General features: G+C 31.5%; 1 protein-coding gene and 1 long non-coding RNA gene across 2 annotated transcripts; one reads left to right on the top strand and one right to left on the bottom strand.

The window, feature by feature from the left end:
- The first annotated feature begins 1,231 nt into the window (after nt 1–1,231).
- Nucleotides 1,232–3,825, top strand: LOC107962539 (transmembrane 9 superfamily member 11). Its single transcript, XM_016898971.2, has one exon. The coding sequence runs from the start codon at nt 1,649–1,651 to the stop codon at nt 3,611–3,613; it is 1,965 nt and encodes a 654-aa protein (XP_016754460.1). The 5' UTR covers nt 1,232–1,648; the 3' UTR covers nt 3,614–3,825.
- Nucleotides 3,826–8,617: 4,792 nt separating this feature from the next.
- On the bottom strand, nt 8,618–9,455 carry LOC107963528 (uncharacterized). The gene is made up of 2 exons (XR_001701963.2): nt 9,203–9,455; nt 8,618–8,913 (listed from the first exon to the last, which is right to left on the bottom strand). It is a non-coding gene; the product is annotated as an uncharacterized lncRNA (long non-coding RNA).
- Nucleotides 9,456–15,194: the final 5,739 nt, after the last annotated feature.

The raw sequence follows: 15,194 nt of genomic DNA, 5'->3' as shown, positions 1-15,194 counted from the left end.
AATGATTTTATAGTAGGATCTTTTAGAAAGAATAAAGAATATAAGTTATTGAAGGGTTTAATTACCAATTTCATCCATTTATTTTAATTTTTCAAAATTTAATCCTTATATTTTATAAAAGTTGATAAGCTAGTCCGTTTTAAGTAATAATATAAACCTTGTTAAATTGCTATCCTTGAATTCATCCATTCATTTACAATTAATCAGAAAAAAAAATCAATAATTTAATAATTTATATGCGGCGAATAAATAGAAAAATCAACTATTCAAGTTTATATATGTTTACTAACAATTGGATTAATTTATCAATTTAAATTTTAATAAATTAAAATAAAAGGACCAACTTTTTAATATTCTTAAAAATTATTTTAAAAAATATGCATAATAATCTAATAAATTTAAAGCAAACTACTATATAGTATACACCGGGAAATAAAAGTAAAAATAAAGAAAAATAAGGCTTTGATAAAGTGTGAGAAAAAAAAATATTTTCAAGAAGTTAATTTTTTTAAATACTTCTGATGACCCACAATAAAATTTATCAGATAGAATTTTTTCCATAAAAAAGTGTGAAATATGATAAGTAGATAAGACCTATTTATTACTTAATAAAAAATATTTTTTTATTTTACTTTATTTCGTTTAAGATTATGTTATTATTTATTAAACAATTTAATTATGAATCGTATTTAATTTTAAGTAATACATCAACCAGATTTTATAATTTAAATGCAATATTTAATTTTTTAGCGCTTAATTTTTCAGTATATCTAACATAACTTAACAATCTTTTATAGATAAAAATTTCGAACAAAAAATTTGGTGAAAGTAGCTAAAAAGTCACTTTATTATAGGATAAGATTAAATTAGTCCCTTTACTATTAAATAAATTAATTTAATTCTTATACTATTAAAAGAAGATAATTATCATATTGGAAAAAAATAATATTATTATTTAAAAGATAACAAAATATTTAATTTACAAATCATAAAAAGCTTTCAAAATATAAATCCATTAAATGAAAAATGATATTTTTTAAACATTAAATACTAACTCGGTTGAAATGTGGTTTTATTTGATTCTTTTTATTAGAACAAAGATTAAATTCATCGATATAATAGTAGAGGAACTAATATGATCTAGTCCTTTTAATAGAAGGACCTGTCTAGTATATTCACCAAAAAAAAATTAATAGAGTCAAAAACGTGTAATTCAAGAAAGCTTCAAGAGGAAAAAAGAGAGAAAAAGAAGACTCAAAACATGGTGTCGGTAGTAGAGTGTTTTTCAGAGCAAAAAACGGAAAAAAAAAAAAGAAAAAGAAAAAAGAAACCCAATCATATAAGACCCGCCTTCGTGCCTTCCATTTCTACTCTCGTCCTCTCAAAAGTGCATTTTCCTTGGAAACCGAGAAGGAACATTTTGAAGATCTCTCTATGTTCAGACTTTAAGTCTCTTCATAGAGGCTCTTCATTTTGCTCTCTCAGCAGGAGCAGGTAATTCTATTTCTCCTTCCATTGTTACATGCACTGCTAGATTTTGTGCTGTTCCCATTGTTTGCTCAAAACCCACATCGAAATTCACCTATATCTTTGCTAACAAACACATTTCTCGTTCTGGGTTTTCCCAGATCTGACAAAATTTGGAGTGATGGGTAATTTTGGGATCTGGGTATTAACAATTTGCTTGATATTTCAATCTGGGTTCGGGTTTTATTTGCCTGGTAGCTACCCTCTGAAACATGTGGTAGGGAATTATTTGTCTGTCAAAGTGAATTCCTTGACTTCCATTGATACCGAAATGCCCTTTAGCTATTACAGTTTACCCTTTTGTAAGCCTGTAGAGGGTGTTAAGGATAGTGCTGAGAATCTTGGTGAGCTTCTCATGGGAGATCGGATTGAGAACTCACCATATAGGTTTAAGATGCACACTAATGAAACTGAGATCTTCTTGTGTCAAACCAATAAGCTCTCGTCTGATGATTTTAAGTTGTTGACGAAGAGGATTGATGAGATGTATCAAGTTAACTTGATTCTCGATAATCTGCCTGCTATAAGGTATACTAGGAAAGAGGGTTTTATGTTGAGGTGGACCGGGTATCCAATTGGTGTTAAGATTAAGGATGTGTATTATGTGTTTAATCATTTGAAATTTAAGGTACTTGTTCATAAGTATGAAGAAACAAATGTAGCACGTGTTATGGGGACTGGGGATGCTGTTGAGGGTTTCCCTAGTGTCGGCAATAAGGGATCTGATGTTCCTGGTTATATGGTTGTCGGGTTTGAGGTGATTCCTTGCAGTGTCATGCATAATGGTGACTTGGTTAAGAACTTGAAAATGTATGAAAAATACCCATCTCCGATTAAATGCGAACCGACTACTGTATCAATGCCCATCAAGGAAGGTGAGCCAATTGTCTTCACCTACGAAGTTACTTTCGAGGAGAGCGATATCAAGTGGCCATCTCGTTGGGATGCTTATTTGAAGATGGAGGGAGCTAAAGTCCATTGGTTCTCTATCTTGAATTCTCTTATGGTGATCACTTTCCTCGCCGGTATAGTCCTTGTGATCTTATTAAGGACTGTCAGGCGGGATCTGACTCGGTATGAGGAGCTCGATAAGGAGGCGCAAGCATTGGTGAACGAGGAGCTTTCTGGGTGGAAGCTAGTTGTTGGGGATGTTTTCCGTGCCCCATCCAATCCTGCCCTTTTGTGTATTATGGTTGGGGATGGAGTTCAAATCCTTGGGATGGCAATTGTGACGATATTGTTTGCGGCTCTTGGATTTATGTCACCAGCATCCCGTGGAACTCTCATTACAGGTATGCTATTTTCCTACATGATTCTTGGTATTGCAGCTGGCTACGTTGCAGTTCGTCTTTGGAGAACAATTGGCTTCGGTGATCACAAGGGATGGGTTTCCGTTGCTTGGAAAGCTGCTTGTTTCTTCCCCGGTATTGCCTTTTTCATTCTAACCATTTTGAATTTCTTGTTGTGGGGAAGTCACAGCACTGGAGCTATTCCATTTTCTCTCTTTGTTATTCTACTTTTACTTTGGTTCTGTATCTCGGTTCCACTCACCCTAGTTGGTGGATACTTTGGGGCTAAGGCACCTCATATTGAATACCCTGTTCGAACCAACCAAATCCCTCGGGAAATTCCAGCTCAAAAGTACCCATCCTGGTTGTTAGTTCTTGGTGCTGGGACTCTACCTTTTGGTACCCTTTTCATCGAGCTTTTCTTCATCATGTCTAGCATTTGGATGGGACGAGTTTACTACGTCTTTGGGTTTCTGTTCATTGTTCTGGTCTTACTTGTTGTGGTTTGCGCTGAAGTATCCTTGGTGTTAACTTACATGCATCTGTGTGTGGAGGACTGGAAATGGTGGTGGAAATCATTCTTTGCATCCGGTTCAGTTGCCATCTACATCTTCCTGTACTCCATAAACTATCTCATATTTGATCTTAAGAGCTTGAGTGGACCTGTCTCAGCTACTTTGTACTTGGGGTATTCTCTCTTCATGGTTCTCACAATCATGTTCGCAACCGGCACAGTTGGATTCCTTTCTTCTTTCTGGTTTGTGCATTACTTATTCTCTTCGGTAAAGCTGGATTGAAGATGGTTTCTCCAGGTATGCACACAAAAAATGGCACACTGAAGAGGTAAGTGGACAATGAAGAGGATCTTGAGAAAAGAATTCAACCCTTATATTAGTCAGTCTTCTCTTTACAAGTATTTTGTTATCTTGAGCTTTACTTTAGTGGATGTAATAACAATAAATTTTCCCAAGTTTTGCTTTATTCTTTTATGAGATTTGCATTCTGATCACTTGGAGGCTGATTTGGGTTGTGTTGGTATACTTTGTCGCGGTAATTATACTGCGTTGTTTTCAGCCATGATGAAATGCAATGAACATCAGTTCATCACTTTTTCATTTGAAAAAATATTCAAAATCTTTATATCTATTTATTAAGTAAATTTAAATAAAGATTAATTAGTATTTTATTTATTTATTTTTTATCTTCAGTAATTTTTAATTATTATTAAATTAAAAGTTTAAATGACAAATTGCTACTTAAATCATTCTTGTATTCTCATCTTAGTACATTTATTCTTTTTTTTTTCTTGTTAGAATGATTTACTTAAATCACTTCAAACATTACATCCCATAATTCTTTTCCGTGGCATAAAAACCTCGTAAACATTGACATGTATATGTTTATATCAAATCATTTTAAGAAAAGTTAAAAAAAAACTTATAAAAATTAAAATAAGAACTTTAAAAATATAAAAAAAAATCAAAATATACTTTTAACAAACTTTTTATGATATATTAATATATAAAATAGGTTGTGCCCAAAGATATTCTATTCTACCGAGGGTGTGAGTTGATTATGAATAGACAATGTATTTTAAATTGATTCACTTTAAATGTAGTGTGTTTTTCTTTTTTGAAAAGTAGATGCAGAATGAGGCACGGTTTTTTGGATAATAAGTATAGAGCAGTTATGATAATTACTTGTTCTGTTCCGTTCAATTCCACTATATAAGATTATCATTTTATCATTGTATATAATATATTATAGAAAAATTCATATATTTTATGCTTAAATATATTAATTTGAAGAATTATGTTTAAATATTTAATTGAATCTAAAAAATTAAAAATAAGTAGTAAAAATTAGATTGAAACGGAGCAAAAAGAAAGTGAATGTATCCAACATCCATGAAGATGGTAACAGTTTTCAAGATAATACATCCATAATAAAACGAGACGGATGGTAAAACAAAACGTGCTAATTATGAAGTGGTAACAACATCTACGTCTCGTTCCATTACCATCTCTAATCAATAATATGTTATTACCTCGTCAATGCAAGTAATGTAAAATGGAAGCATGATGGAGGAATTTCACCCTTTAAGAGCTATCTGCCAAGCTGATCCATATATCTTGGAAATCAATCAAGTTATCTCGTGAAGGACCTTTGCTTTTCACTTGTGATCTTGTTTTATTTTGTAAAGCTGATCTAATCCAAGCAAGGAGTGCTAGGAATATTTTGGAACAATCATGCGTCTACTTTTGGGCATAGATATCTAATTCTCTATGAATGCCTAAGATGTTATGAGGTTGAGACTTTTTAGATGTTGGGTTTTTAAAAATTCATTTAGGTGTTCCCCTATTCCATGAAAGGGTCATCAATATCGACTCTTTGATTGATGAAGTGCCTAATAAATTAAATGGATGGGACATCAAACTTGGGGACATATCACTTTTACCAAAAGTGATTATGGCAATCCTTAATTGATTTATACAATCATTGGATTTTATGCCTTTAATGTAATAATTTGGTTATTTTATTTGTAATTTTTGAATTGACTAAAAAAATTAAAATTTTATAATTAATTTATTATATTTTTGTAAGATTGTTTTTAATAATTTTTTTTTCATAAAAAGCAAATCAAATATTCCTTCATTAATTACTTAAAAGTTTAATTAATATTAGGTTGCATCATATATTAAGATTATGATGTAACAAGATAACTTATATTAGTAAAACATCTAAATTGTTTGTAGTTTATGGAATCAAGATGAACAATTGATTCATGAGAGTTATTATATTGTTTCTAAGTCCAATTGTGAAGAGACATTATCTTGTGTATCGTGATAGTTGACTTCTACACATAAAGACATAGGTGTAATTGCCTAGATTGAAATGCATCAGATTAGACTTAAGTAGAATTTATCCTTAATCCGTTTATGAATTTATTATTTATGAAGTTCATTGTATAACTTATCTAAATTCTGAGTAAGTGATTGGCTAGGTATACCTAACTCACGTACTTTGATATATTGAAAGTTTGTGTTCCTTTGGTATCGAAGCTTAAAGTTGGTATATTGAGTGTATGACTTATATATAGCATGACTTCATTTACAATAGTAGAGTTCATAGCTCAATTAAAGAGTAAATGATATTCTTTTACTGGCATTATATGAGTTATGAAAAATGAACATAGTCATGGGTTATTCATCTGGGACAAATGATAAACATTACTATTTGTTAGTGTTAAATATGACTCCTATTTTCAGTCAAATTTGAGAAATAATTTTTCAGTTAAACTTTGTTTAACTTGTTTCAATCAAACACTGATTAGTTTAGATTATTTTATTATTGTTTGACCTATGAATTTAGCCTATAAATAGGCTCTTTTATAACCTTAGAAAATACACCCATTACATATTACAACTCATAACACATTTAGAGAATTTTCTGTTTACGTTTTGAGGGTTCTTTGTTTTCAGGTTTTCGGGGTTTAGTTTTTATCTCCATCTTTTGTACCCTTCGTTCTTTTTCCATTATAGTAAAATTATCTTTACCCATGGTTTTTTATCCTCTTTGGAGGGTTTTTCCACGTTAAATTTGAGTGTTCAATTTCTCAATTTATTCCGCTATTTTTTTCTTGTTGCTTAATCAGGTCGATTCTAACAAGTGGTATCGGAGCTAGTTCAATTTTCATAGATCAGCTCATTCAGATGTGGCACCAACAAGGTTTGAAATTGAGAAGTTTGATGGTGAGACAAATTTTAATTTGTGGCAAGTTCGAATGATGGCAATTTTAGTTCAACCCTGCTTGAAAAAGGTTGTTACCGAAAAAAAGCCTGAGAATCTAAATAAAACAGAATGGGAAGAGCTTAATGAAAAGGCTTTGTCTGTAATCCAGTTGTGCCTCGCGAATACGGTATTGCAGGAGGTATTGATGGAGAAAACCTCACCCGCCTTGTGGAAAAGGTTAGAAACTTTTTATGCGACTAAGTCTCTAGCTAACCGTTTAGTGTTGAAACAATGTCTATTTACGTTTCGCATAAACGAATGTGAACTTCTTAGAGATCACATCAGTTAATTCATTACTCTTTTAAATGATTTAAATAACGTTGAAGTTCATATTGATGATGAAGATCAAGCTATGTTATTATTGTGCTTTTTACCCCCTTCATACAAGTCTTTCAGGGAGACCCTGATTTATGGCAGAGACAAACTCTCGTTCGAAGATGTGAAGGGTCATTTGTTGAGTAGAGACAAACTCGACAATAAGCTTCAATTTGATAGCAAAGCAGATAGTTAAGCTTCTGTTTTGATAGCATCAAAGAAACAAGACAAAAGGTGTCACTATTGTAAAAATTTAGGTCACGTCAAAGTAGATTGTTATAAACTACGAAATAAAAGAGCTGCTAAAAGTAATGAGGAAGATGTAGCTGGTGCTAATTTGGCCAATGAAAGCGGTGATGATTTCTTGTTATTGTCAACGAGCAATAACTTCAAGCTCACGTTCGAGTGGATCCTAGGTTCGGGATGTTCTTTCCACATGTGTCCCAATAGAGAATGGTTCTCTACATACAGTTCAGTTGAAGGTGGAGTTATCTGCATGAGAAACGATTCATCTAGTAAGGTAATTGGTATTGGTACTGTTAAAATTAGGATACACAATGGGACGATTAGGACACTTTTAGATGTCAGGTATGTACCTGATTTACAAAAGAATCTCATCTTCTTGAGTATTTTAGACTTGAAAGAATGTAGAATCAACATTGAGTCGAGCAGCATTAAAGTATCTCGTGGAGCTCTCGTTTTGTTAAAAGGTAAAATAATTGACAGTCTTTATATTCTGGAAGGTTCTACAGTGACCGGTGAAATCGAACGTCCCTCATCTATTGCAGAGTCAAAGTCAACTCATTTGGAGTGGAGGCAACTTGGTCATAGGAGGGAAAAATGTATGACCGTTTCGTTGAAGAGAGGTTCTCTTTTGGATGCATATTTTGAAAAGTTAGGGCACTGTGTTTGTGAAAATCAAACCCGGGTTAGTTTTGATTTAGCAGTATACAAGTCGAAGACTAGAAGTCTTCTAGTTTCTAAGTACAGATTCGACTCAATTAATCCCCTGCATAGTTCAAGATAGGCTCGTAGCGGGCTTTGGCAAAGATGGCGTTGTGGAAATATGAGTCAAGGTGGAGATTTGTTAAATATGACTCATATTTTCAGTCAAATTTGAGAAATAATTTTTCAGTTAAACTTTGTTTAACTTGTTTCAATCAAACACTGATTAGTTTAGATTATTTTATTATTATTTGACCTATGAATTTATCCTATAAATAGGCTCTTTTACAAACTTAGAAAACACACCCATTAGATATTAGAACTCATAACACATTTAGAGAATTTTGTGTTTACGTTTTGAAGGTTCTTTGTTTTTGGGTTTTCGGGGTTTAGTTTTTATCTCCATCTTTTGTACTCTTCGTTCTTTTGCCATTATAGTAAAATTATCTTTGCCCATGGTTTTTTATCCTCTTTAGAGGGGTTTTTCCACGTTAAATTTGTGTGTTCAATTTCTCAATTTATTCCTCTATTTTTTTCTTGTTGCTTAATCGGGTTGATCCTAACAGTTAGCAATAATCTTTTTCATTGTGGAAGATGACAATGACCTAAAATAGAATCATATTGAATGAATGAAATTTAACTCGAAAGGATTAATGATACACTATAAGGGTAACACACAGATGACAATGTCATTGGAAAAAAACATAAATCTAGGTTGCTTTTGTATTAAACCAATAACTCAAAAAAAAGAAAGAGAAAATACCAATTATATATAAGATAAAGTCCAAATTATTAGAGTCCATTCACAACATCAAAAACCCAGCAGGCCCAATTTACAAATTGCCCAAACATAACCCAAAATCCCTAACCCAATTCCTATCAGCCCAATAGGCCCAAAACACTAAACCAACTCAGGAACCCTAGGGTTTCTGAGCCTCCCTCGCGCCGCAGCCTTCACCCACGTGCTTCAGCGCATACTCTGCCCGAGGGTCGACTCTCCTTGCACGGAAGTAGAAACTTCCTTATCTGTTGACCTTCAATGGACCTGCAAACATGCAAAAAGGGGAGAAAGCAAGTAGAACCGGAGCAACACGCAAAGGAAACGAAATAAAATAACTAATATATGTATTATTTCTCGGCTATAAAGCCCCAAAAAATGAGAAATGTAATTTATTATAGACGATTAAGCAATCAAAAGCGAAAACAGAAAAAAGGTTGATTTTGAATCTCGTTTTATCTTTTTTTCTTTCGATTTCCTTTTTATTTATTTATCTATTTTTTGTTTTTAAATAGATTTTAAACAAAAAATTAAAAGAGAACGGAAGCAGACTTACCTCAACCTTGAGTCGTGTCATCAGAACACCCTTTCCGTCGTCGTAACCGAGTCTAAAAGGCAGGGGAGAGCCCCTTTTTCTTCGTTCTTTTCAGGTTTGGAGAGTGGCCTTCGAGGGTGTTCTAAACAGGGGCTGAAAAGCCTGTTTTAGGCCGCTCGACCACCGTCTACGGTAAAGGAGCAATGGACCAACGATGGCTCCCCCAAGATTCGGCCGAAACCCTAGAGAGGAAAAGGGGAGGCTCATTTTAAAAAAAAAACAGAATGACAAAAATGAAATAATTTTTTTTTTGGTTTAAATAAGGGCGCAAAACGGTGCCATTTTTGCACCCGAGGCCTTGGCACTAAAACAGTGCCGTATGAGCCTCTGACCCGCGCGTGACCTGACCTGCTCCAGGGGGGATCCGCGTGTTTTCACTAAATGGGCTATTTACGCCCGCAGTTCTTCCGCTTTTTTTTTTCATTTTTTTATTTTTAAAATTGGCCACGTGAATTTGCTGGAGTTTCACTATGGTCCTCGACGCATAGAGGCGCTGGGTGATGGCCATGTGTCCAGGGGCTGGGTTTTTTGCCCGTTTAAGTCCCCAAACTTTGCGCGCTTTTATTTTTGACCCCATATTTTTATTTTGTTATGATTTTTATCTCTAATTCCATTTTTGTCTCAATTTAGTCCTTAATCAGTTTGATTTTAATCCTTTTATTATTTATACAGTTATTCTAAGAAATTTATTTTAAACTTATTTTTCATATATTATTTATGATAAATTTCTTCATGCCATTTTAAAATGTTTTATAAATTGTTTGTTTTGAGTTTGCTCTACATACTATTTTACTGTTACATATATATCAATGACTTTAACTCGTTTATGTTTTTTTATATATAGTATCTATTTTAAATTTATTTTTCCACATATTATTCATTTTAAAATTGTCTTATTGTTTATTTCAAATTGTTTTATATCATTCACTTTATTTATTTATTTTATTATTAATGTTGAAATGTAAAAAAATATGTGTTGTGTGATTATCGCCATTATGTGTTTTATAATCCATTCATTCGTATCTTCATGTCATTGTGATTCATTATTGTCATATTTTCATTGGCAAATTATTATGCCATATTCGATATTATCATTCCTTTTTATTCCATTTACATCACATTGTGTATTAAGCTCAAGTGTATTTATCCAAGTATGGACCATTTTATTCCAAAAAATAAACGCACATTCCTAAATGTCGCATTCGTTTTTATTCAAAGTAAGGTAATATTTCGCGTTTCGGGAATTCAAGAAATCATACCCTAACTTACTGGGTTTCGATTTTCTTGTTAAACCTAAAAAGCCAAATATCCTTTTAGATTTCAAAATACACAATCTTTCGACAAAGATTAAAAGGCAAACTTGCTCCCGAAGATTTAAACGTCGCGTCCTAACTTACTGGATGTGACACCTTACTATCTCGGGACGAGTAAGTCTTTGATGCTCGTTTCAATGTAATTCAGGCGTTTTAAAATTAGTATTCATGAGAAGGGATCGTATTTTGAAATTTATTTTAAAATCTTTTCAACTTTCGACATTAAGATATTAATTAATCGATTAGGTACCAATTTTGGGCGTGACGAGGGTGCTAATCCTTCCTCGCACGTAACCGACTCCCGAACTCGTTTTCTCAATTTTCGTAGACCGAAATCATTTGTTTTAATAAATAGAAATATTTTATTAAAATGATCAAATTTCTAAGTGATCCGATCATACCTAAATAAAAAGGATTGGTGGCGACTCCATTTTTTTTAAATAAGTCGACGCCCTTTACAAAAAAAATGGTTTCAACATAAATAATTTGTGATTAATAAATGAAAAGTTGGAGATTAATTACAAACTATTTAAGCTCTAATTATATAAGTCTGATTGGTCCAACCACTAGCTCAATACAACTCTGAATGAATTGCACGATAAGAACCATTTTGATAAATGAATGAAAATGATGTATAAAAAATAAATTGTATGAATTATTGTCCATAGTAAATGCATTTTCTCGAAGCAACAAGAGATGACTTAAAAATTAATTTAATTAAATGTAATAAAATAATTGAGTCCAAAGTGAAAAGTTAAATTAAATAGTATTGCAGTTTTATTAAAAAAATAATTCAATTTATTTACTCATAATTATAATACGATAAAGTCGTGATTACTTTGATGAGATTACAATTGAGTTAAAAAAATAATTTAATTAGATTAATTAATTTTTAACTAACCAACGAATTAATTTTTGGGAATAAAAAATTAGTTATTGGGTTAAATAATTATATGAACTTATTTTAATTTAAAATTAATCTGTACATATAATTGTACCAATACATGAAACAGCTAGAAAGCCAAATTATTGGACATGAAGGGTCTCCCTATGCTTACTGCCCATCCCTGTTGGAGTTTTAGTAGAACTCTAGTTTTCTATTAAATATTATTTTTTCCTCTCTTTATTCTAGTAGGATTCTTGGGAACGATTATGGGGTGCCGCAAATTATAAGGAAAATATACTAGGATACTCTGCAAATTTTAGTAAAAATTTATTTGGATTATTTCTTTGAACTCAAAAAAAAAAATCGTGAGTACTTATAGTATAATTCAAATTTGCGAGATTGAATTTTTTTAGTTTTGGATTTTTCTAGAGAAAGTTAACTTTTTCAACTAAAAAGTCTCAAGAAGATTATTCGGTTAAAAGTCAAAAAAGATTTAGACACTAGATTTAAGATTTGAAAAATCTCCCTAAATAAAAAATATATGTACTATAAATGTCACAGACAAGTTCAATTTTATGAAAAATTTAAAATTCTTTTGTGCAACAAAAACTATTTTTCATAACCTATTTTTCCAACAATGATCATTTCCACTGGAATGTGCTAAGAAATAGAGTGAATGAGTTCGTAGCTTTGTATGAGAATCAGACAATAATATAAGAAAATCTTCTTTACTGAGTTGGAGTGATTGTTTCTAACAGACTGTCAATGAAAGACTTAGCTTGTGGAACTGAAAGATCCTAATACATTTTTTATGATGAGACTTGGCTATCAAATTCTCACCAATAAAGATAAGATTGGTGATGGAATTTCGAATAACATTTACTAGCCTAATTTCTCTGTTGTTTGGAGATTAATTTCGAAAATTTGGGCCACTTTAAAGGAGAATGTGTATTGGTCAATTGGAGATGGTGAGGAAGTTTAACTTTAGGAAGACAGGGATTTTAGATGTTGGCCCTTTTTTACACCATTGTCGAGCACCCCATTTGATTTTCCCAAATATTAAAGTTAAGGATATGGAAGGTGATATAGGAAATTGGCTTTGAATTTTAATATGGAAGATAGATGCATTGCAATGGGTAAAGAGTTTTCTCTAAGTGCATGCTCATAATCGACTAATAACTGATGGAGAGTGTAGCTGTCGAGGAATGTTTGATGACTCATTGTATGTCAGATGCCAATGTTTGTGTAAAAACTACTATTCACGTAGTAAGAGATTTTGGTATAGCGAGAAAGGTTTGGCTTGCATTGATTCTTCAATAAGCCCGTGTTCGTTTCTTCAATCTTAGTCTAAAGGATTAATTTTTTGCAAATTCGACGAATAATTTTAATCTTATTCTTCAAACTGTAAATTGGGTATCACTTGGGATTGTATGCTAGCAATTGCAAAGAGGGAGGAATGACTTGGTGTTTAATGTGGTCGTTGTAATTAGGAATTCACTGCTAAAATAGTGTTTAACATAGGGTAAATATATTAAGCAAGCTACGACATTGTATATGAATAAGCTTTCAAATAAAAGTGATGTAGTGGAGCGGATACCACTCGGACTAGGATAGTTAAAGTTAAATATTGATGGCGCAAGGGATATCAACAATTGTACTACTTTGGTCGGTGGATTGGTTCACAATGACAAAAGGGAATTGGATCACTAGTTTTTCTAAGAATGCAGGAGCGTGCTGAATGATCAGTGCAGAATTATTGGGCATATTAGATGATCTGCTTTGAGGAAGGGGGGCTCGTAAGATTGTGGTAGAATGTTACAATTTAAAAGGAAAAGCCCGAAATTAATGTAATGGCTTTGGTAAGGACTATTTGGGAAATGTGTGGTAGGAATTAGGATGTTAAATTTATTCATGTGAATCAAGGTGGCAGTAGAGTTGTTTGACTTTATGGCTAAACTGAGAAAGCAAATGAGCGCACTTACTCTTGTTGGAAGATTCTCCTTGTGATATTGATGAATTTTTTTAAGTAGAGAGCTGCTGAGCACTTTTATTGAGAGAAATTGTAATATGTATTCATGGGTTGAGCAGTCTCAACTTAATTGGTTCAATTAGATTTAAGTTGGATTTAAATTTTACATTTTACATTTTATCGTTTAAATATAAAAAAATACTTATTATTATTTTTTAAATAGTGAAATAGATCATTTGGATAAGTTAAGCTTGAGCTTAAAAAAATTTTAAAATTATGCTTCATTCAGTATTTAAACACATCTACTTTATTAATTTATAAAACATGATGACCGCATTATCTGTAAAATAACTTGTCACTCATAAGTGTTGTAGTACCCTTTAAAAAAAATTATCATGAAAAATAATTTTTAAGCATACTTATTTTATATTCAAATAAGTAAACCACAAAATGACAGCTTGTGAAAAAAAAAACAAGTCTCACCAAGAAAAAAAAATATTAAAAGATCACATATTAATATGAAGGAATTTTTATTATAAATAACTATATTATATCATGTCTAGGGTAGAGTTTTTTTTAAAAAAAAACTTTTAAATGTGTTTAGTTGGATGAAAAAATAGAGGAATAAAAGGAGGGAGTGCAAAAATAGAAAAAAATAAATTTTGAGTGTAGTTAGTAATAAAGAAAAGCGAGAATAAAGAAAATAAGAGAAATTATTATTTTTCATCTTCAGACATAAAAACTAAGTTTTTTAATTTAAAATGATAAGAGTAGAAGAAATGAGAGATAGAGATATGATAGTTCAAAATTATACATTTTTCAAATATTTTATTTTCTTTCATTTTATTTTTAACTCTACCAAGTAAGAGAGATGGAAAAGATATTACTTTTAAGGTCTGTTTGATTGCCAGTAAAATATTTTCCGTAAAATGATTTCTAGAAAATGTTTTACTTTTCTGTAAAATGATTTACTGGAAAATATTTTCTGGTGTTTGATTGAATCTGTGTAAAATATTTTCTGCTGCTTGGCAGATTTTTTGAAAATATTTTTCGGAAAAGTTGTTTTTACATATATTAATATATATTAATAAATTTTTATATTTTAAATTATTTTTACTTATATTGCAATGATTTATTTATAATAATACTCAATTATTAAGCTACAATATTAATCGTTATAAATTGAAAAAAACTAATATCAAATAAATTATTTGTAATTGTGTTAAAAAAACAAGTATTGAATAATTAAAAAAACAAGTTACTGGAAAATCGATAAACAGAAGCAGTTTTCTACCGGAAATGAAGGAAGGAATGAAGGAGGTGATAGAGAGGAGAGCACGGAAAATGTCTTACGGAAATTAAAAGGGTAAGACATTTTCCCTAAAATGTAACCCATTTTCCCTAAAATGTAACCCATTTTCCCTTGTTTTGGAGTTCATTTTCCAAATGAAAAATGTTTTCCGCCAATCAAACGCTGGAAAAGTTGGAAATGATTTTCCGAAAAATCAATTTCGTCAATCAAACAGACCCTTACTTTCAAATTTTCCATCTTCCTACCCAACACACCTATGAAAAGGAAAATTATATTTTTTCACTTTTCTTTCCCTTCATTTTTTTCATTTTCCTTTCCACTCTACTAAATAAAGTCTTAAGGTGTACTTGGTTGAGTAAAAAAGTAGAAAGACGGAAGAGGGAAAATAAAAATTAAGTGTGCTTGATAGAAAAAAGAAAGAAGATGATAATTTTTTATCTTAATCTATAAAAATCAATCATTCCACAATAAAA

Source organism: Gossypium hirsutum, chromosome A06 (genome assembly GCF_007990345.1).
Source record: "Gossypium hirsutum isolate 1008001.06 chromosome A06, Gossypium_hirsutum_v2.1, whole genome shotgun sequence".
NCBI lineage: Eukaryota > Viridiplantae > Streptophyta > Magnoliopsida > Malvales > Malvaceae > Gossypium > Gossypium hirsutum.
The sequence above is the reverse complement of the archived record's forward strand: the minus strand, read 5'-3'. Positions and strand labels throughout refer to the sequence as shown.